General features: G+C 40.2%; 2 protein-coding genes across 2 annotated transcripts; both read left to right on the top strand.

Moving 5' to 3' along the window:
• The first annotated feature begins 229 nt into the window (after nt 1-229).
• tfe3b (transcription factor binding to IGHM enhancer 3b) lies at nt 230-10596 on the top strand. Its single transcript, XM_047348481.1, has 9 exons — nt 230-382; nt 2856-3078; nt 4517-4741; nt 5112-5207; nt 5802-5913; nt 6002-6058; nt 6298-6373; nt 6511-6658; nt 8574-10596. The coding sequence occupies exons 2-9, from the start codon at nt 2887-2889 to the stop codon at nt 9030-9032; spliced, it is 1365 nt and encodes a 454-aa protein (XP_047204437.1). The 5' UTR covers nt 230-382; nt 2856-2886; the 3' UTR covers nt 9033-10596.
• Nucleotides 10597-14690: 4094 nt separating this feature from the next.
• Nucleotides 14691-19582, top strand: cxxc1b (CXXC finger protein 1b). Its single transcript, XM_047347894.1, has 14 exons — nt 14691-14853; nt 15884-15999; nt 16101-16201; nt 16300-16436; nt 16568-16723; nt 16811-16957; nt 17055-17162; nt 17282-17460; nt 18086-18293; nt 18390-18500; nt 18612-18661; nt 18746-18842; nt 18963-19115; nt 19210-19582. Exons 1-14 carry the CDS (start codon nt 14851-14853, stop codon nt 19354-19356), a joined length of 1713 nt encoding a protein of 570 aa, XP_047203850.1. The 5' UTR covers nt 14691-14850; the 3' UTR covers nt 19357-19582.
• The last annotated feature ends 1051 nt before the right edge of the window (nt 19583-20633 follow it).

Raw genomic sequence — 20633 nt, forward strand, 5'->3', positions numbered from 1 at the left:
ATGAGCTGTATGCCAAAATCATCCGTATTAAGACAATAAAAGACCTGAAATATTTCAGTTAGTGTGCAATGAGTCTAAAATATATGAATGTTAAATTTTCACCATGACATTATGGAAAATAATGAACTTTATCACAATATGCTAATATTTTGAGAAGGACCTGTATAATGCAGAGGGGAAACTGTTGACTACAACTTGACAGCTGTCGACAAGTTCCGGGTGACGTTAGCGTGATGACCTCAGCTCAACATAAACAACAACGTTAGGTGTCGAAGCTAGGGACCGTTTAGTTTGTAACCGCTGACACTCAAAACATGGCAAAGAAAGCGGAGGTCTCCACGAATTAATGGCTGTAATAACGTGAAATGCACCAGTTTCTATGGTACGTATATTTATTGGACGGCATGTTTCCTTGTTTAGAAGCGTTAGCTTGTTGGGTAACTGTCGAGTGCTAGCTGACTACATCTATCTGCTTTTTTTAGAGAAACAATAACACACGACACATTATCTCCTTAAAAGAAAGAAACCGACATGCAACCGTTTTAAATGTGGATATTGTAAATTAGTAGTGTATTTTCTTTTAATCAGTTCGTTGATGTGGGCCCATCAGCAATACGGACTCGAAGCTGTCAAAATGAACTCGGTTAAGTCATGACGCCAGACTCAACCGCTTAAAAACAGAGCTTTCAAAACAGCTGAAAGTAAGCTAACTACTGCCTGGGGTACACAATGTTGACCACCAAGCACAGTGACAAAAGCAATGTAACAGAGCCTTGTGGTTTCTACGAAGTTCGCTGTAATGTTTAGCGGACTATTCAGTGTGTTTTTACGTAACCAGCTAGCGGGTAAGTAAGGCTGCTGCGCAGTCTGCAGCCTCGTGGAACAGCATGTGCTGAACTCTCGGGCTTTTCGACACGGAGCGGTCAGAGAGGTTGAGTCTCTTTTTTTACTCTGAGTGTCGTTTGTGTACAAGATGGAAAAACTAATGAAGCGGGGGGAAAAAAATCCACTACACTAGAGATTGTGTGAGAACCACGTGTTTATAACTCAGACGGAGATTAAAAGAGTAAATGTGTTTTTTTTCGCGTCTTAATGTCTGAGAATCTCACTGAATGTGTCAGTAATTCAGTTCAACAAGTGGGGTGGATCTAAATTGACTGTACACACTGATGGTTTTCAAGCATGTGTTTATTTTGATCATTGTGGCTTACATACCTCAAATTCAGGTTGAGAAAACTGGAATATTACTTCAGACCAATAACAAACATTTTTAAAACAGAAATGTTTTTTTATGGTCTTCACAATCATGCAGAAAAAAGCTAACTTGACAGCTGTCCAACAAACATTGATACCCTCCAGCTGCAAAAAGTCATTGCTAAAGCATCGGTTGAGTGCTGAATCAAAGCATATGAAAGGGAAAATTAAATGGAAGAGAAAAGGGTTGTCAGAAAATTGAGAACAAGCTACAGGAATTAGTAATGATCAAAATCAATAAAAATAAATTTTTGGAATATATCACTGTGTGTGTAATGAAGCTAAATGAGTTTCATTTTTTTTAAATCCATGATTCTAATTTAAGTTTGACAACATGTAGTTGTAACAAAATATGAGACCGTATTTCCGGTTTCCTTAAAGTCAGCCTGCCTGTACTGATCTTCACCTATTTCATTTTATTTCTAAAAATGTATTAAAGAGAAAAATGTAAAGAAGTACAAGACTCTCCTCTTTACTCAATCAAAGCATATTTCCCCATTTATGTTTCTATTAGACTGAAACAAGTCCATCAAAGAACCCGATGAGCTGACTGACCACAAGCGTTTCTAGACAAAATGATGGAGGTTCTTAGTTTTGATGAACTTAAATATTTTTTTTTTTTGTTATTTAGTGTTTGACCTGCTAATCACCAATCAGAGCCAATCAAGAAAGAAATTAGCCAGTTTTGATCTCCAGCTGGTGGTTTCTGCAAATTAAAATCTAAAATGTCCCTCCTTAAGGAATAACACGCTTTATTAGACCAAGATTGTAACACTGCATGACCCTGTGTCTGACCATCTCCAAGGCAACAGAATCATCTCATAATTAACACCACAGTACACACCTACATGTTGACGCGACTGATTTTATTGAGTTTGTGGTGCTGTGTGTAAATTGATGTTGATTTGTTTTCCTGATGCTGGAATGATTTTCTTTTTCCACCCACACTCAGCTGTCAATGGAGCATCAGTAGTAGGTGGTGAGAGGCCTTTACTAACATGTAAATAGAGTTAAACTAGCTGGTAACTAGTCTTAACATTTCATTCTTACAGCCGAAATAATCACACAGGAAGTGCAAGTGGTAAAAAAAACCCCAACTAAATTCACAGGAAGTTAAACTATTTTTTTGTTTTTTCAGGGAGCAAAGTTTAAAAGTCAGTGATATCGTTTAATTAGGAGAATACTAGTCCACAGTGTCTTTAATACAATAAAATGAAAATACTATTCGAAAATTTGTTAGTTCTAAAGTAGGTAAGCAGTGTATTTTACTAGTTAACATTATGAAGACCAACTTACTTTAATTACACTGTATTAAGGATGGGGTTAAATTGCATTGTAAGTAACTGGAACTAGATGTGACTATATGGTTGGAATTTATTGGAATGAATTGGATTAGTTTGAATTGAATTCATACTGAATTGGATTTAAAATAGCGTATGAATTGGAACTATTTCTGACTATTTCTTTAGGTGACATTTGTTGTAATTTGGCATTATCTTAATAACTGTAATTAAAATTGGTCTATTTTTTATTTTTCGAAATCAAATAATCCTGTATATAATGTAAATATATAATTTTCCTTTTTCCCGTGTGTTTTCCAGCTCCATCCTTAGCTCTTGATCTGTTTCCACCATGTCGTCACGTGTGTTGCTGCGCCAGCAGCTGATGCGAGAACAAGCTCAGGAACAGGAGAGACGTGAGGCCCAGCAGCAGGCCTCTGCCTCTCAGCTCCGAGCCTCTGACTCCACGCCAGCTATCTCCGTCACTCTGCCACCGAATGCTGCTCGTCCTCCACCAGCGCAGGTGCCTGTGGAGGTGCTAAAAGTAAGAGTAAACGGTTTTTTTACAAGCGCTTGTCCAAAATTGATTGGACCGTGTGTAATCTGTTAAACAAAAAGAGAATTCATGAGAGCATGAATTCATGTTCATGTTTCACCACCTCAGCAATGTGAACTAAATTTAAACTCACAACACAAGTTCTGGCTAGTTAATCTTCTGAAGAAATAAAGTCCATCCATCCACGCATTGTCTTCCTCCTACCCAAGATGAGGACCACCCTACAGATGAAGTTCATTAGAGCCACTTTTCTTAATCATCTTGTTCCTTCGGTCATGATCCATATCCATAAAATAGACAGGACAGTATATTGACAGCTTTGCTCTTTAGTTCAGCTCTTATTTTCACCACAACAGACCAGCGAAACTCAGACATTACTGTAGATGCAGCTCCGATCCATCTGTAGATCTCCCGCTCCGCTCTGCCATCTCTTGGAAACAAGACACTTGAATCTGAGGCTAAGATTGATCTCAAGTTTAAATATCTTATAAACATATTGATTATGTCTTGTGCTAATTTGAATGTCTTATTATGTCACCGTGTAGCATTTGCAGCCTGGCATTGATAGACTCTGCATGTTTTTACTTTTCTCCTTTTTCATTACTTACTAATAATGTATATTAATTTGGCCAAATCCTCTAGTGAAGATGTTCTTATTTACATGTTTCACTGCTTTAGTTGTCAGGAAGCAAAATAAGTCTGAACATCTTACAGAAAATGTCTCCATTAAAACTCTGTCGGTCACTTGTAAAGCACCATGAGGTTGGGGTTTCTCTTTATTAAAATTCCAGTTTTATTTAAACACGTTAGCTGACGAAGTCACAACAGATTAAAGACAACATCAGTATTGTTTATTTTGGCTAAAATAAAGACGCACTGATGTTGTCTCAGAGCAGCAGAGACAGAATATGCATTAAACTGCTGGATCACTCTGTTTGTCTCGGCTGTCCCTCCAAACCCACAGCTCGTCTCACTTCCTGCCTGCAGCAGAATGTCCAACGACAACATTAGAAGTGGGGTGCAGCAATAATTCTGAACAATCTGTCATTGATCTTGACCAATCCTATTTGTTGTTGTTATTAATGATGCTTCTCAACTGCTTTTTTTAAATACCCCTCATATTTCTGACAGATGGCCTGTGAACCTGATTAGTTTTCAGATGGGCCACCTTTTGTCTTGTATTTTTCTTCTTGGCTTTGCTGTCATCTGTTGCTCATGCCCCAATGCTCTGCAGACGTCAAGTAAAAAAAACAATTGAGAATAATAATATGAAAAACATGCAACTACAAAAACATAGCAAACCATTGAGTCTTCTTTTTATTGTTACACTGCATTTTAACGTTTTTGCACATAAGGTTGCCTGTTTATCTCTTGCAGTGGGTTGATGTGAGAACCTAAGTATTTAACAACTGTTGAAATGTTTCAGGTGCAGACCCACTTAGAGAACCCCACCAAGTACCACATCCAACAGGAACAGAGGAAACAAGTGAAGCAGTACCTCTCCACCACTTTGGGCAACAAGGCAGTCACTCAGTCTCTTGGCGTGTCCCCCGTGCACCAGTCCAGTTCAGCCCCTGAAGTCGGCCCTCCTGCCAGCAGCGCCCCCAATAGTCCCATGGCTCTACTTAACATCGGATCGAACAAGGAGGAAGTATGGGAAATTCCTACTTTTTGATGCTGGTGGTTGTCTGTGGGTTTCATTTTCTTGTACCGCAGATTATGCAACATTACCCATTCTTGTTTCTGCAGATTTGCTGAATATTTTTGAGGAAGTTAAACGCAAATCCTACTACTCATTTCGAACCTAATAACTGTGTCCGTTTTGCACTATTAAAGCTGAAGCTCCCACTAGGATGATGCATACCTTCTGTTATCACATCCTTGTTGGTCTGTTGTAAGAATAGGATGTTAAATATTGCACCTACAGCTGAACGCTACCCTGCAGCTCAGTCTTTTAAGTGAAACTGTTGGAATTGAATGCTTTATGTCAACATTTTGTTTGTCTCTTCTGTTTTATCCAGATTGATGACGTGATCGACGACATCATCAGTCTCGAATCCAGCTTCAACGACGACATCATTACCTTGATCGATTCAGGACTCCAGTTGCCCAGCACGGTATGAAGAACAATGTATTTATTCGGTTGTGAATACTTCCTTTTCAACATTTCCTCAGGATAGACAGGTTATTCTGGTATTGTGCAGTAACAGTCATTTTGAGCTGCTCTGGCGCACCACCTTCTTCCACTCTAAGTGCTTTCTCTGCGAATGGACGGTCTCTTTTATGTGAGGAATTCTGAAGCTGTGGAAGTAAATATACATTTCTGGCACTCGCTTACGATTCGTCACAGAAGTGCTGCCTGGGCGGGCTAAAGCCATCACAGGCTAGCTGACGAGGGGAAGCGAGACAAAGTGGATTATGCTGACTAGAAAATGCTGCACCGGGTTAACTAAAAATTGGATGGGGGAAAGCTTGTAAGAGAAACTGAGTAATGAGGATTATGGTGATGCTTCTGGAGGATGAGAAACGGAAACACGGTGAGGTAAATGCTCCAAGCTGTAATGTTTTAATGCAGTTTGATTCTGCGCTGGCTATGAAGAGCAGCATTTGTAGTTTCTCTCTGATGTTATTTAAAGCTGGGAGATATTTCCTTTTTTTACAGTCATTAACTAGTCATTACATGCATAGTAACGTGTTTGTTGTTGCCGTAGCTCCCAGGAAATCTGCTGGATGTTTACCACAGCCCAGGAATGGCAGCTCCTACTCTCACTGTCAGCAACTCCTGCCCTGCTGACCTTCCACAGATTAAAAGGGAAATTACTGGTACAGAATTCACTCTCAGTAACTTCTCTCTGATCTGATATTATTTCACTGTCTGATTCCACCCTGACATTTTAAAATTGTCTTTTAGATGTCGATACCAAAGCATTTTTGAAAGAAAGGCAGAAGAAAGACAACCATAACCTCAGTAAGTTATCCTCAGTGTTTGAATCTCTTCTTTTTTTTAATATAAATAAAAGTCAGCCGAGTATTTTTCCCTAATTGAATGATACGAGTGAAGTGTGACACACAGTTAGAACCTAAGGTTCGTGGCAGCCTTGTAAGGCGTTACATCCTAATTTCAATCTGAAAGCTTGTTTTAATTGTATAAAATCCAAGACTTATGTTCCTTTTCTTTAACTCTTTGATTGTTCGTGGTTGCTACAGTTGAGCGGAGGCGAAGATTCAACATAAATGACCGAATAAAGGAGCTTGGTACTCTGATCCCCAAGTCAAGTGACCCGTAAGTTATCAAACAGGTCTTTTCCTCTCCCCATTGACATTCAGGTCAACATTAATGTTGTGGCTTATTTGAAATCGTGCTCCTGGTTTCTGTGACTTCGTTTAAAAGTTGTGTTTTTCTTCTTGTGTGCCTGACAGAGAGATGCGTTGGAATAAAGGCACCATTCTGAAAGCTTCTGTAGACTACATCAGGAAGTTACAGAAGGAACAGCAGAGAACCAAGGATATTGAAATGCGCCAAAAGAAGTTAGAGCAGGCCAATCATATTCTAATGTTACGCATCCAGGTCTGTATCTGTGCCATTAGAGTCAATATTAGCAGTTAAATTTGTTGTTATTAATTTTCTTTAAGGAATCACAATAAACATATTTCTAGAGGTTGTATCTGTTCATACAGTGCCTACCAAAAGTATTCATTGCCATTGACCTTTTCCATTTCTTGTTACAACACAACCACAAACCTTGATTCATGTATTTCATTGGATTTTTAGGAGATAGACCTGGTCTCTTTCCTCTAAAATCCAGTTCAAACAGTTGCCTTCAGAAGTCACCAACTTAACAAATAGAATCCACTCTTGTTTAATTTAATCTCACTATCAATCCAGCTGTTCTGTGAAGACCTTACATGTTTGTTGAACAAACAGCACCATGAGGACCAAGGGGCACAGTAGACAGGTCAGGGAGGACCTTGTAGAGAAGTTTAAAGCACGACTTTGTCACAACTTTTGCCACAACACACAAAAATATGACTGGTGACCTAAACTGATGGGGACAAGGAGAGCCACCCAAGAGGCCCGTGAGGGCTCTGGAGGAGCTTGAGAGATCCACAGCTAAGGTGGGAGAATCAGTCAACAAGATAACGGTCAGTCCTGCGCTCCACAATCTGGCGTTTATGCAGGAGGAAGAAAATAACCATAAGAAGTAATGTTTGCAGTTCACATAAAAGCCATGTAGGGGACACAGCAAACACACTGAAGAAGCAGCTCTGGTCAAATGAGACCAAAACCTCCTCGCCTAAATTCAAAATGCTGTCTGTGGCGAAGGATTGACTCTGCACACACCATCCCCATGGTAAAACATAATGATGACAGCATCATGCTGTGGGAAGAAGGAAGGAGCTGACTATAGAGCAATTCTGGGAGAAAACCTGTTTGAGGCTGCAAAAGATTTGAGACTGGGGTGAAGGTTCACCTTCCAGCTGGACAGTCACACTAAACATGCAGCCAGAGCTTCAGTGAGATTGTTTAGATCAAACCAAATTCATTTATTAGGGACCCATTCAAAGTCCAGACCTAAATCCAGTTGATGATCTGTGGAGAGACTTGGAAATACCTGTTCAGCCTCTCTCCATTTGATATCAGAGATTGAGTTAGTTTGCAAAGACAAATGTGTAAACCGTTCAGTCTTTACATGCGCAAAGCTGGTGGAGACATACCCTGAAAGGAGTAGCAGCTCCAAGTAGAGAAGAAGCTTATTCCACACGGTATTTGAATATAAATTATGCCAAATGTTTGAGATTTTTATTAGTAAATATATTGAAAATCATGCATAAATGTTGTTGCTCTTATCAGATTCCAATAAAATATGTTAAGGTTTGTTGTAACATGGCACAATACGAAAAGCATGAAGTATTTATACTTTTGTAAAGTGCTGTACTTCACTGAAATAAAGCGTCCATCAGACTTTGCCTTACTTAGTTGTTGCACCTTAGGATCAGGGTTTGTCTGTCACTTAGGTCAATGGAGAGGTCCATGTATTGTTCATTTTATCTCATTTTGAAAGGTCTCTGAGGGTCCTCAAGGGCCCACAGATCTTTAGGTTTGGACCAAAACATGAGATCATGTACATAGTCTGAACATTAGCTCTCCAACTGACCCTTCAACCACAAATGTAGATCGAACATTAATTGTATGTGTGTCATAATTGCTCTATAATCTGTATCTTTGGCTCTGCTCTGTGACTGAAGGCAGTTTTCTTCAAAGTTGTTCTTGTGTTCAATCAAACAAAACAAGAGAAGCTTTTCTTCCATGCATTTGCTTTCATGCATGTTCTCACGACTGCAGCATGCATTGAATTGTGTGACCTCTCAGTCACCGTAATATTTCGGATTTATTAAAATGCTTAGCATGTTTATGTATTTAATGAATGAGTTTTCAGATCCAGTTAGATTTATTCAACACAAATGTCTTTCTGTTCTTTCAGGAACTTGAAATGCAGGCACAGCACCACGGACTCCCAGCCTCCAATAATATTCCACCTGGTCTGAGTTCCGACGTCTCCCTGCAGCATCAGCAGGCAACTCCCCACAGCGGCCAGTCGTTCCCCACGAACACAGGAGCAGCCTCCACCCTGAACCTTTCCAGCCTGGGCGCCGTAGCACAGCCGTTGCCAGCCTCCTTCCTGTCTCCGCCCTCTTCAGACTCCCCCGCCGGAGTCACCATCAGCAGTCCACTGGACCTCGGCAGCCTGAGCTTCGCCGAGCTGGATGACCCCACCGCCTCAGCGCTCTACCCTGACGTCGGCCTCGGGGACATTCTCATGGACGACGGGTGCACCCTGTCACCCGAGAGGATGGCCGAGCCGCTGTTTTCTCCTCTGTCACCAGGTGCCTCTAAAACCAGCAGCCGCAGAAGCAGCCTTGAAATGGACGAGGACTTGTGATGAGTTTCTAGTGGTCAGAGATGTTCTGTAGGGACAAAGAATGTCAGGAAGTGCAGTCTATCCCTAATAACTAAGGTCTATTTAAAGGATTGAACCTGAAAGTTCAAAGCTATCATGAAAACTAACTCAATATTGAATCAGAAGATTGGTTATTGAATATTTTTTGCCATATTTACTATTGTTCCCATTTGGAACCGATCACATGATTGTCTGAGTTTATAAATGCAATCTTATTAAATGGAATATTGTATATTAGAGACATGGACCTATAGCATTAAGAAATGTAGAATAGTTTTTAAGATTAATTCAGAGATTTAAGAGGGATGTCTTTTGTTTTTGTTTTTTTAACTCTTGCTAAATTAATTATAGATGTAAATTATAATGAGAAAAGCTGTGAGGATGTATTAGCATAGCAAACTTACTAAGAGATGCCAACATTCAGTATCATTTTAGTTTTTGGTTTTCTTCAGCTGACTGGAATCAGGGTTCGTCGGTCACTCTTCCGCGTTGGTTCTCTCACCAGCAGCTACAGAAGGGATCTTTAAGTGAATTGGCACATTGTGAGATATTTACTGCATATTGTATATAAGAGTATTTTATTTTGAGCAATTTTATTGCACCTTACCTTAAGGCAGTCTATGCATTTTATGAGAGCTTTTTGTCTTGTTTTTTTTAGTACTACCCAGTGGACTGCTTCTAGCCCAGGTCGCATGTTCTTGTGATAATAAAACCATAAGCAGCTAGTTGGCCAAAGCAGGAATTCTTCCAGAGTAGCTACAGATCCGCTTTTTTTTTTTTAGTTCATTTACTTAGTTGAACGCATGAGTGTCTAAGAGAACAATTTTACCATTTTCCAACAGTACTGTAGTTCAATAAATCTTTTTTTTATACCTGATAGTTTGATAAAAGCTTTTTCATAACTAATATCTGTGTTGTCTTCTCCTTTTAACCTTCTGTGATTACTGAGTGACTTTTACCAGTTGGCATGTTTTACTCCGTTTGTTTTATTTTGGATGATGGAATATAATGTCTGATCATGCATTAATGCTCAATGTAGTATGGATATCAGAGGGCTCTGACTCTCTTTAAAAAAAAACCACTAGCTTCCCATCCTCAGAACTGCTTAGAACAATGGATGACTGAGTGGAACCTGCAAGTCAACTCCACAGTAAAACAGGCACAAAAATTCAGAATTGTATTTAATTGCCTAACACTATCTTGTATGCGGTTAATAAATGTTTTTTGTTTCAATTTTAGTCTTTCTGTCTGTCCAGCAGGCGGTTACAGCAACAGTCTGTTTGTAAATCAAATTTCAGAATGATCTTTGTGTCTTAGGGGTTCATTCAAAACCTGGAGCTACTTCTACTGAAAGCTGCTCCACACCGAAGCACACTGCCTCTCCTTTCATTGTCTCTGGTTGTTCCTGAACAGCAATGACCCACCACACGTCCTGTCCTGGTATAAGTGTGAGTGCTAGAATTGACTGTCAAAGACAAACACGTGAGTCTTGTCCTGGTAATTTGGCTTTCGTTAAGAGTTGAACAAATAAACAACTTTTCTTCAACTGCTTGTTTGTCTCCTCTTTTGATGTGACGCATCAGTGGTAGAGCATTTGAGAGATCTCCATAGCGAGGTCCAGGCACTCCGTGGCTGGGAGGCAGATGTCACAGGCACTGCAGTCGCACAGGCTGCAGCAAGCGCACAGGTCCCAGGTTTGGGTGAACTCCAGGATAGGCAAGGCGTCAGACCCGCAGCCAAACATGGATGAGCACAACGACCAGGCACACATGGTGCACCCTCTGAAGGTCTCCAGCAGACAGTCCAGGGGGCGGCAGAAAAGACAGTCCAGCAGGATCGCAGCACAAAGGTCTCGAGATAAGAAAGAAACGGTCAAAGTGAGATAAAACTAAAGGAAGAGGGACAACGATCATTCAAAGCAACCTTACCGCTTCCATCTGCCTCAGTGTGAGCTGATGAGGGTTTGAGGATGTCTTGACCCCTGGTTGAGGTGAATGATTGGCTCACATCAGGAAGTCCGTTGATCTCTTTGAAGGGTGGCAGCAGGGAATGTAAAGGTTTTGGCTGGTGCCCTTCCACAGAACGTGGGCTACAGATGTATACTGCTGTAGACAGTCCACTCTTCAAGCAAATCTGTTCTACAGCGATCTTCCCTGTGCGAGAGAATGAAACTAATAACCACCAGATATTCAAAAAGCAAATAATTATAATCAGGGTCTTACTTCTTGTTTTATTTGGTGATACATTCCCAGAGACATCAGGCAGTTCAGTGTCCTCAGTGGAAATATGTTCTGACGTACTGATGACTTCAGTCAAAGATCCTGAAAGATGAGACATGATGGGTTCAGTTCATACTAAAACCTGCAGTTTGCTGCATGATCCTGTTAAACATACCTGTTTGATCCAACTTGGAGGCAGTGGTTTGTAAACACTGGGACTTTATCTTATCACCTTTTTCCTTGTCTTCATTCATACCTGTAAACGTCTGTTTGTCATCCATTGTAATGTTCAATCTGAGAAATTATCCGCATCGTTCTGTGAAAGAGGAACAAGGGAAATAAAAAAGTAAAACATCACAGTGCAAAAATGTTCACACCTCTTGATCGTTTCACATTTTTCAAGTGTTTTAGTGGGATTTTATGTGAAAAGCAAAAAGAAAGAAGGTTTGATCTGCAGTCTTCTTTCTATTCTCATTCTTGCTTGCCCTGAGTTAAAGCATCCCCACAGAATAATGCTGCCACTGCTATGTGTCACTATAAGGGTAGTGTGTTCAAGGTGATGCTAGCTTTCTATCACATACAGCATTTTGCATGTAGGCCAGAAGCTTTTGTATTATCTGACCAGAGCATGTTTTTCCACAGGTTTGCTGTCTCCCCTTTGTAGCTTGTGGCAAACTGCAAAAAGGGACTACTGGCAATTCCCTCCTGGGCTGCGGATCTCTGGAGCTCCTCCAGAGTTACCATGGGCCTCTTGGATGCTTCTCTGATTATGATGTCCTTGCTCAGGCCCATCAGTTTAGCTGGATGCCCATGTCATGTAAGGTTACAGCTGTGCCATACTCTTTCCATCTTCAGGTGGTAATTTGATGTCCAAAGCTTGGGATATTGTTTTATAACCTAACTCCACAACTTTCCGCCTGACCTCCCTGCTATGTTCCTTGGTCTTCATGATGCTGTTTGTTCACTAATGTTCTCTAACAAACCTCTGAGATCTTCACAGAACAGCTGGATTTACTCTGTGATGATATTACACACACAAATCGACTCTTTTAAATAAGGTGGGTGCTGAAGGCAATTAGTTGCCAAGGTTTTTATTTAAGGGTATCATTGTGAAGGGAGCTGAAACTGAAATGCATGTCAAACTTTCGAAGACAATGTACCCTTCTCCTTCCGCTTCACATTGTGCTACTTTGTGTTGATCTACAGTACAAAATTCTAATAGAATACACAAAAAATGTGCTGTTGTAATATGTCAAAATGTGAAAAAGTGAGGATGAATACTTTTGTAAGCCACTGTAAATTTGTCATTGCCTGATATACAAAAAATATATATTTTTGCATTGAATGAATCACGTAACAGCATTGTTTTTGCTGTTTAAATTGAGACAGCTGACAAAAGGGGAAAAAAAAGGCTTGTCAGACTACAGAGCCTAGATCAAATCAATGGCTGAGGTTTCTTACCTGTTAGTGATGAGTAGACAACTTGGAAATGGCAGCGAAGTTAATCTATTATTCATCTCCATTTTGCCTACATTTCAAAAGCAGATGAAATGGAGTACACGGACATCCTGACAGCTATACGAGCGAGCTGGACCCTGTTTTTACTATGGTCAATCATTTTTGTATGCAAAGAATAATTAACCGATTTGAAATATTGGATTTTTTTTTATACCACCCAAACTTTTCTGTTCAGAGTTTTTGAAAATATGCATTTAGAAACGTGACATCTATAAGGAGAGCTACGTAAATTATAATGCAGTACCGTGAATATTGTCCCAAAATGAATTTAAGAGTTCAACATTCAGTGTCATTCTATGGAAGCAAATCGTTACCATATTTCAAATGAAAAAGCATTTCCAGAAATGCTTTTTCATTTTCAAATTTTACATTTCAAATTGAATTTTGGTACATTTTGAAAAATAAATCTCAAATGTCTTTTTCTTTTTCATTTTAATTAAGTGAAAGAATGAGCAGTCTTGAAGAAGAAAATTAAAATGCAAATAGGATTATTGATAACTAATTTCATTTATGAGTCAAACAATGCAGCCACATTCTTAAAATGGAAAAGCATTTCTGAAAATGCTTTTTCATTTGAAATATGGTAACGATTTGCTTCCATAACATGCATGCTATCTACAGCTATCCTAACTTGTTCAGTGTTGTCCGTTTTGAAATAATAGTTAAACAGTTGTTTCTATTAAATGATACAAACAAATCCATGAACCGCTGTTTATCTGTCTGTATTCCTGCATTTGTGAGGTCCCTGTGAAATAATTTGTACTTACTCACAACTCTTCTCTTAAAAGGAGAGATTCCAGGATGAAGCCACAATCACAGGTCCATTATTCAGTGAACTGTCAGCTGTAAAACTATACCTTTGTAATACAGCCTCTTTTACAGCGTCTCTCCTTTTTTCTCTTCCTGTCTCTCTTATTCACTCCCCCATCAACACCCCCCATTTCTCTTTCTCTCTCTCTCACAACCACAGTTTAGACATATGTAGAGAGAGTGTGTGTGTAAACAACATAATCTAAAACACAATATCTTCAGTAATTTTACTTAATTTGAAATGTTTCTTCAAAACAGTTTAGTTTAAACACACTGATCATCAGTGCTTTGAAAAGTATTTGCCTCCTTACAGATTTCTTCTATTTTTCATTTTTGTAACAGTCAAAGGCTTATCTATCTATCTATCTATCTATCTATCTATCTATCTATCTATCTATCTATCTATCTATCTATCTATCTATCTATCTATCTATCTATCTATCTATCTATCTATCTATCTATCTATCTATCTATCTATCTATCTATCTATCTATCTATCTATCTATCTATCTATCTATCTATCTATCTATCTATCTATCTATCTATCTATCTATCTATCTATCTATCTATCTATCTATCTATCTACCTATCTATCTATCTATCTATCTATCTATCTATCTATCTATCTATCTATCTAATATTGTCAGATTAAAAGTATATTTTGAAAAACAAATTTAAGCAGATGTTAAACATACTTTTCATTACACCCCCATTTATGTATTAAAAATTTGTATTTTCATTGTTCTGATGAAATATTCTAATCTTAAATGTGTTCACATTAGTTGTGATTGGAAAATCCTCATAATTAACAGAAAAAGGCTTTAAAATATCAGTCTGTGTGTAATTAATCTATGTAATGTGATGTACTTGGTGAATTGAATTACTGAAATAAATGAAATTTTCACTAATATTCTAATTTATTGCATATGACTGTATATATACATATATATATGTTCATGCTCGACTTCTGGACCTTGTGTCTCTCCATGCTGGATGACGTCTCAGCGGTTTATCTGGAAGTGCACTAACAAGCAAACAAGCAGATGGCAGTACTTTACGATTGGTTGTTAATCAACTCCAATAGAAGAAGAACGTTTCACGAGAATTAACGAGCGCAGCCGAATGTGTGCGAAGGCATATCCGTGTAACGTTAGCATAATGCTAGCTGTTGAAACAACGGTCTTCCGTCTCTTGTAATATTAGTTTCCTTGTTGTTGTTTGCTGTTCCACGAAAGCCTGTGTGATCACACAAAATGGTCAGTATGCAAACAGTAACTTATGTGTCATCAAACGTATGTTCTGGAGACAAGTTAGTTAGTGTCGCTGGGCCCAGTTGGTTACACAGCCGTTTACTTTCCATGGGAGTGTGATGGTGTTATGCTTAGATAAATTAACCCGGCTCTGTAGCTGATGAAGAATAATTGCAATTGTAATTTTATTTGACATTCTGACTCCACAATCAAGTTAACCCATCAACTTTTGTTGTTTGTGGGAATTTAGCTGATGCTAACATTAGCGCGCACTTTGTCAGGGTGTTTGTGTAAACAAATCATCTTATTGAGAGGTTTTCCTCTTAAAATGAATCTCAACCAGCTGGAAAAGTCCTGTTCTAGAGAATTATACGGTTTTACATATCGGGAAATAATAAAAATCATTTCTGGAATTCTTTAAATCTAGTTTAAGTGTACAAAACACACAGATTTCACATAACCATTTATGAAGCAAAGTGAGAGCCAAAATGAAAAAGCTGGGTGAGGAAAACCAGAATTTTAAAAGGATTGCTGTGAGAGCATGATTCTTTAATTTAGCCATTCTGTTGTTGGTCTGCTGATGCGTTTGGGATCGTTGTTCTCCAGGACAAACTTCACCCGTTAGACAAATGACCTCACATTTGACCCCAGCATACTTTGATATACAGAGGAGTTTATAGATGGCCCAGTGAATGCAGACTACCCAGATCCTAATACGGCACATCAGGACCAAATGATTACCCCTCCACCACCATGCCTGACAGTTGGATGTGGTTGTGCTGAGATTCCGTATTTGGTCTCACCCTTTCACAGGACATTGTCCCAGAGATCTTGTTTTTTACTCACATGTAATGTAAACTTAAGTCGTGCCGCCAAGGCCTTTTTATAGAATAAGACATATTCTTTTTCTGTTTTATGCTGTCATTAATCTTGTACGTCTGTATGCATTGTAGCAATCTCTCTGAGCATTAGACAGTGTCACAGAACAGTTGTCCACTGTTTTGCTCTTAATTCAGTTCTCTATGGTATATTTCAGGACAGTGAAATGTCAGATGTTGACCTTGCACCAGGGCCTGGGAGCAGCAGCATGGAGGGGGAAAATGCTCCACTTTACTGCATTTGTCGAAAGCCAGACATCAACTGCTTCATGATGTAAGTTAACCAGTGATGCAGCTTTAGCCAGTTACTTAAGGGAAGACACATGCAACAGCATTTATAAAAGTGGGTTGTGCTCTTGTTCCTTGCTCTCCCAGCGGCTGCGACAATTGTAACGAGTGGTTCCACGGGCACTGCATTAACATCACGGAGAAGATGGCCAAGGCCATCCAGGAGTGGTACTGCATGAGCTGCAGAGGTCAGCAGTTTTATTTTCCATGACATTCGTTTCCTCCTTGTTTGGGGCATTTAATGAGATGTTTTTTATTTTGATGTTTTCTGGGGGGGGACGAGCAGAGGACAATCCACTGTTAGAAGTAAAATACAGATCAAAGAAAAACCGGGAGAAGGAACCGGACTCGGACAGAACAGAAAGACAGTACAGCACCCCGAGCACTCCGGACTATAGAAGCGACCGACGACGCGGATCTAAAGTACGTGCATCGGTGTAAACAAACAACTAAATCCTTTTGGTTGTGATGAAAGATAAGTGATTTTATTTAAGCACCAAAAGCCTGTCCTGTAGGAGCTGAACCGCGTTGTTTGTCTTTGTACTTTTCTCCAGGTGAAGCGTTCGGTGCGCATGTGTGGGGAATGTGAGCCCTGCAGGAGGACCGAAGACTGTGCCCAGTGCGACTTCTGCAAGGACATGAAGAAGTTTGGAGGGCCAAACAAAATCAGACAGAAGTGCCGCTTCAGGCAATGCGAAGTTCGAGCCAGGGTAAGACATTTCACTTCTGCAGTGCCGAAGTTGTACCCGGGCCTTTATTGGAAACTGTGCGACACGCTACAATTTGTTTTTCCTCAGAAAATGCTTCGCGTGAAGGAGGAGGAATTCTCCCTGCGTGAGAGGAGGGAGAATTCCCACCACAGACGAAGACGGTACTCTGAAGACTATGACAGTGAGGCAGATCTTTATCAGCAGTACAGGGCAGCGGGACTTGATGGCGACATGGTAAGCAGATTCTGCATTGCCTCAGTTAAACCTGCTGGTTTGGGATTGGAGGCATTCTTCAGAAAGTGTTTTGATCGGCTGCTCCTCATTCACACAGGCTTGGGGGAGTGACGACGACGACGAGCCGGCTTTCAGCCCCGTCATGCGTAAGAAAGCCATAAAGGTGAAGCATGTTAAGAGACGCGAAAAGAAGATTGAGAAAAAAGTAAGTTTCCTGTCGTCATAATTGAAATCACTGCGAGATGATAATGTTGGACACACTATCGGCATGTAAGGAAATGTCCGGTCCGAAACAGTCTTAAGTTTTAAAATTTTTCTATTTAGAAAGAGTCGCGCCGCCACAAGCAGAAACAGAAGCATAGAGACAAAAACCGACACAGTGATCGGGGGGATTTGCGTGACAGTGGGGGGATGCGTCAGTGTCTTGGGCCAAACTGCGTGGAACCAGCAAGGCCCAACTCCAAATACTGCTCCGAGGACTGTGGCATGAAGCTAGCAGCCAAGTAAGCCCATTCTTCAGCTACACACTTGCATGAGAATTTTGGTGCAGCCAAAAGTATTCATACCCCTAGTGATTGGTTGTATTATTTCTTTTTTTTCACAATAGACCAACAAAATAAATCTTATTGGGATTTTTATGTGATCGACGGGGGGGGTGTTAGGGTGACTGTAGGTGGATGGCGGCTGTGCAGTACTGCTGAATAACCTAACCTTGCTTCAAATGCACATTTATCCCCTACCTGGCGTGTTCTTTGGTCTTCATGGTGCTGATTGTTCACTAATCTCTTCTAAAAAAAAAAAAACCTCTGTGGCCTTCATTACACTCCAGGGGACTCTGTATACTAATTCAATGACTTCTGGCGAAGGAAAATCACGTATCCTCTTTCCTCCGGTTCAGACAGTTCCACTTCTTTGTGTTGGTCGTTACGGTACTGTACTTTATAGTTTGTGGTTGCAATCTGAAACCTGTTAAAAAGTTCAAGAGGTAGGAATACTCTTGGAAGGCTACATATGTAAATAATTAGGCATAATTTATTTTGATGTTTTATTTTTGCGGGAAAGGATCAAAAGGGGTCAACTTCCTCCATGATCGCTATAATTTAGGTATTTTCTTTTTCCAACCTGCAGCCGGATCTACGAGATCCTCCCGCAGCGGATCCAACAGTGGCAGCAGAGTCCCTGCATCGCCGAGGAGCACGGCAAGAAGCAGCTTGAGCGCATCCGCCGGGACCAGCAGAACGCCCGACTCCGCCTGACTGAGATGGAGCGACGCTTCCACGAGCTGGAGGGCATCATTGCCAAGGCCAAGCAGCAGGCGGTCCAGCAGGACGAGGAGGTGCTGAGCTTCAGCTCGAAACCGAACTCTCGCATGTTTGCTGCAGATTTTAAAGACGGAAAAACATAACAGAGGCGCTGCTCTTTGTACTCGCAGGTGAATGAAGGGGAAAGCGATGACACAGATCTGCAGATTTTCTGCGTGTCCTGCGGCCATCCCATTAATCCAAAAGCGGCGCTGAGGCATATGGAGAGATGCTATGCCAAGGTGATTTATTCAGGTTTTGCTCCCTCGTTAAAGCTAGAATGGGATTTCCATCGTCTGCAAGAACTCTAGAAACTTCTAGAAACCCATTTCTGAAATGATTTGTCTCAACAGTATGAGAGTCAGACATCCTTTGGTTCCATGTATCCCACAAGAATAGAGGGGTAAGAGTAAAAGAATGCTTTTAAGTTTTAGAGAAGAATTTAGCTTTTTGGATATCCCCTTTATTTTTTTGAATCTCTCTGCAGTGCCACCAGACTCTTCTGCGACGTGTACAACCCCCAGAGCAAGACCTACTGCAAGAGGTTGCAGGTTCTGTGTCCAGAACATTCCAGAGATCCCAAGGTGGGCGATCCTTCTTCGACTCTAGAATAAAAATTTCAATCAGAGCTCCCAACTTGTTTGATCAAACATATCTAACGTTTATGCGGTGATTCTGATCAGTTCCTTCTGCTTGGCTTCCAGGTGCCGGTAGACGAGGTGTGTGGAAGCCCTCTGGTGAAGAATGTGTTTGAGCCGACGGGGGATTATTGCAGGGTATCCAAAAGGAAATGCAACAAACATTACAATTGGGAAAAGCTGAGGAGAGCCGAGGTGGACTTGGAGCGAGTCAGAGTGGTAAGACTATCTGAGGCACTCTGTTGCCATGGAAGCTGCGGTACCATAAGGCTGCACCAGGTCTTAATGATCTAACCTCTGTTTGTCCCCACAGTGGTACAAGCTGGATGAGCTTTTCGAGCAGGAGCGCAATGTCAGGACTGCTATGACCAACAGAGCCGGTCTGCTGGCTCTGATGTTGCACCAAACTATCCAGCACGACCCTCTGACAACTGATCTCCGTTGCAACAAGGATAGATAGTCGCCCTGATTTGTTGCTCCATTTAAATCTGCAGATCCCTGTACTTAATTATAATTGTGAGCTAAAGATGTAAAGTTCTAGATCAACTACAACTTTGATGAAAGATTATTTTTTACTGTTAAAGTGTGTATGATAATATATTTTCCCAAATAATAGTGGACAAGCCACATTTAAGTTGAAAACTACTGTTTTTGGTATTTGCTTCTGAATAAACATTTGAAACATGCTCCACATGGTGTCACTGTTCATATGTCAAGACTGAAATGTTTACACCAACTTTTTTAATTTACAGATATTTTTATTTATTCAAATGAAATAATTTGCTTTTTGAAAACTTTCAAACTTGAATCTTATGGTCTTAATCTTATTTGAATAGCTACATTCAATGTTAGAAAACCGAATAATAAATAAGCATAGTTAACTGGGAAGTATCTGTGATAGGCTGAACTAGTTTGAAATTACGGTGGCTTGCAAAAGTATTCACATCCCTTAAACCTTCCCACACTTTGTCATGTTACGACCACAAACCAGTGTATTTTGGGGGGATTTTCTAGTAAGGACTTAAACGTAGCGTTGAGATGGAAGCAAAGTGATGTTTGGTTTTCAAACATTTTTACAAATAAAAATGGAATCTGAATTGGATTTAGGTCTGGACTTTGAAAAGCATGCCAACAGTATGATGCCTCCATCATGTGTCTCTGTGGGGACAATGTTCAGGGTATATGTAGCATTTTACATGAGGCTAAAAGATTCAGTTTTTCTCTCATCTGTAGAGTTTTTGTTTTATCCGTTGTTACGAGCCTGATTTAAGTGAACAGGTTTTCTGCAGAACTTGGGGGCATGCTGAGGAAATGCAATCATTTGAATCCGTTATGCGGGAGCAGAGATCCTTCTTTGGAACCATTATCCTATGTCTTATGGTGAAATGTTGGGGAAAAATACATAAGTTCTGTTAACATTGACTTTCTTTTTGAGCTTCTTCCATAAAGACCAAATTTATGAAATACCCGACTAATAGTTGTCCTGTCAACGGATTCTCCCACTTTATCTGTGGATCTCTGCAGCTCCTCCATAGACACCACCATTGGCCTCATGGCTGCTTATCTGATTAATGTTCTCCTTGCCATGCCAGTTTAGGTGGACCACCAAATTCTTTCCATTTTTAGAAGATTGTTTAAACATTGTTCCATGAGTTGTACAAAGCTTGGGATATTAATATAAAAATTAACTAATCCTTAAGATTCTCCATGGCTTTATCCCTGACTTGGCTTTCCACC

The sequence above is a fragment of the Girardinichthys multiradiatus genome, chromosome 20 (genome assembly GCF_021462225.1).
Source record: "Girardinichthys multiradiatus isolate DD_20200921_A chromosome 20, DD_fGirMul_XY1, whole genome shotgun sequence".
Classification (NCBI taxonomy): domain Eukaryota; kingdom Metazoa; phylum Chordata; class Actinopteri; order Cyprinodontiformes; family Goodeidae; genus Girardinichthys; species Girardinichthys multiradiatus.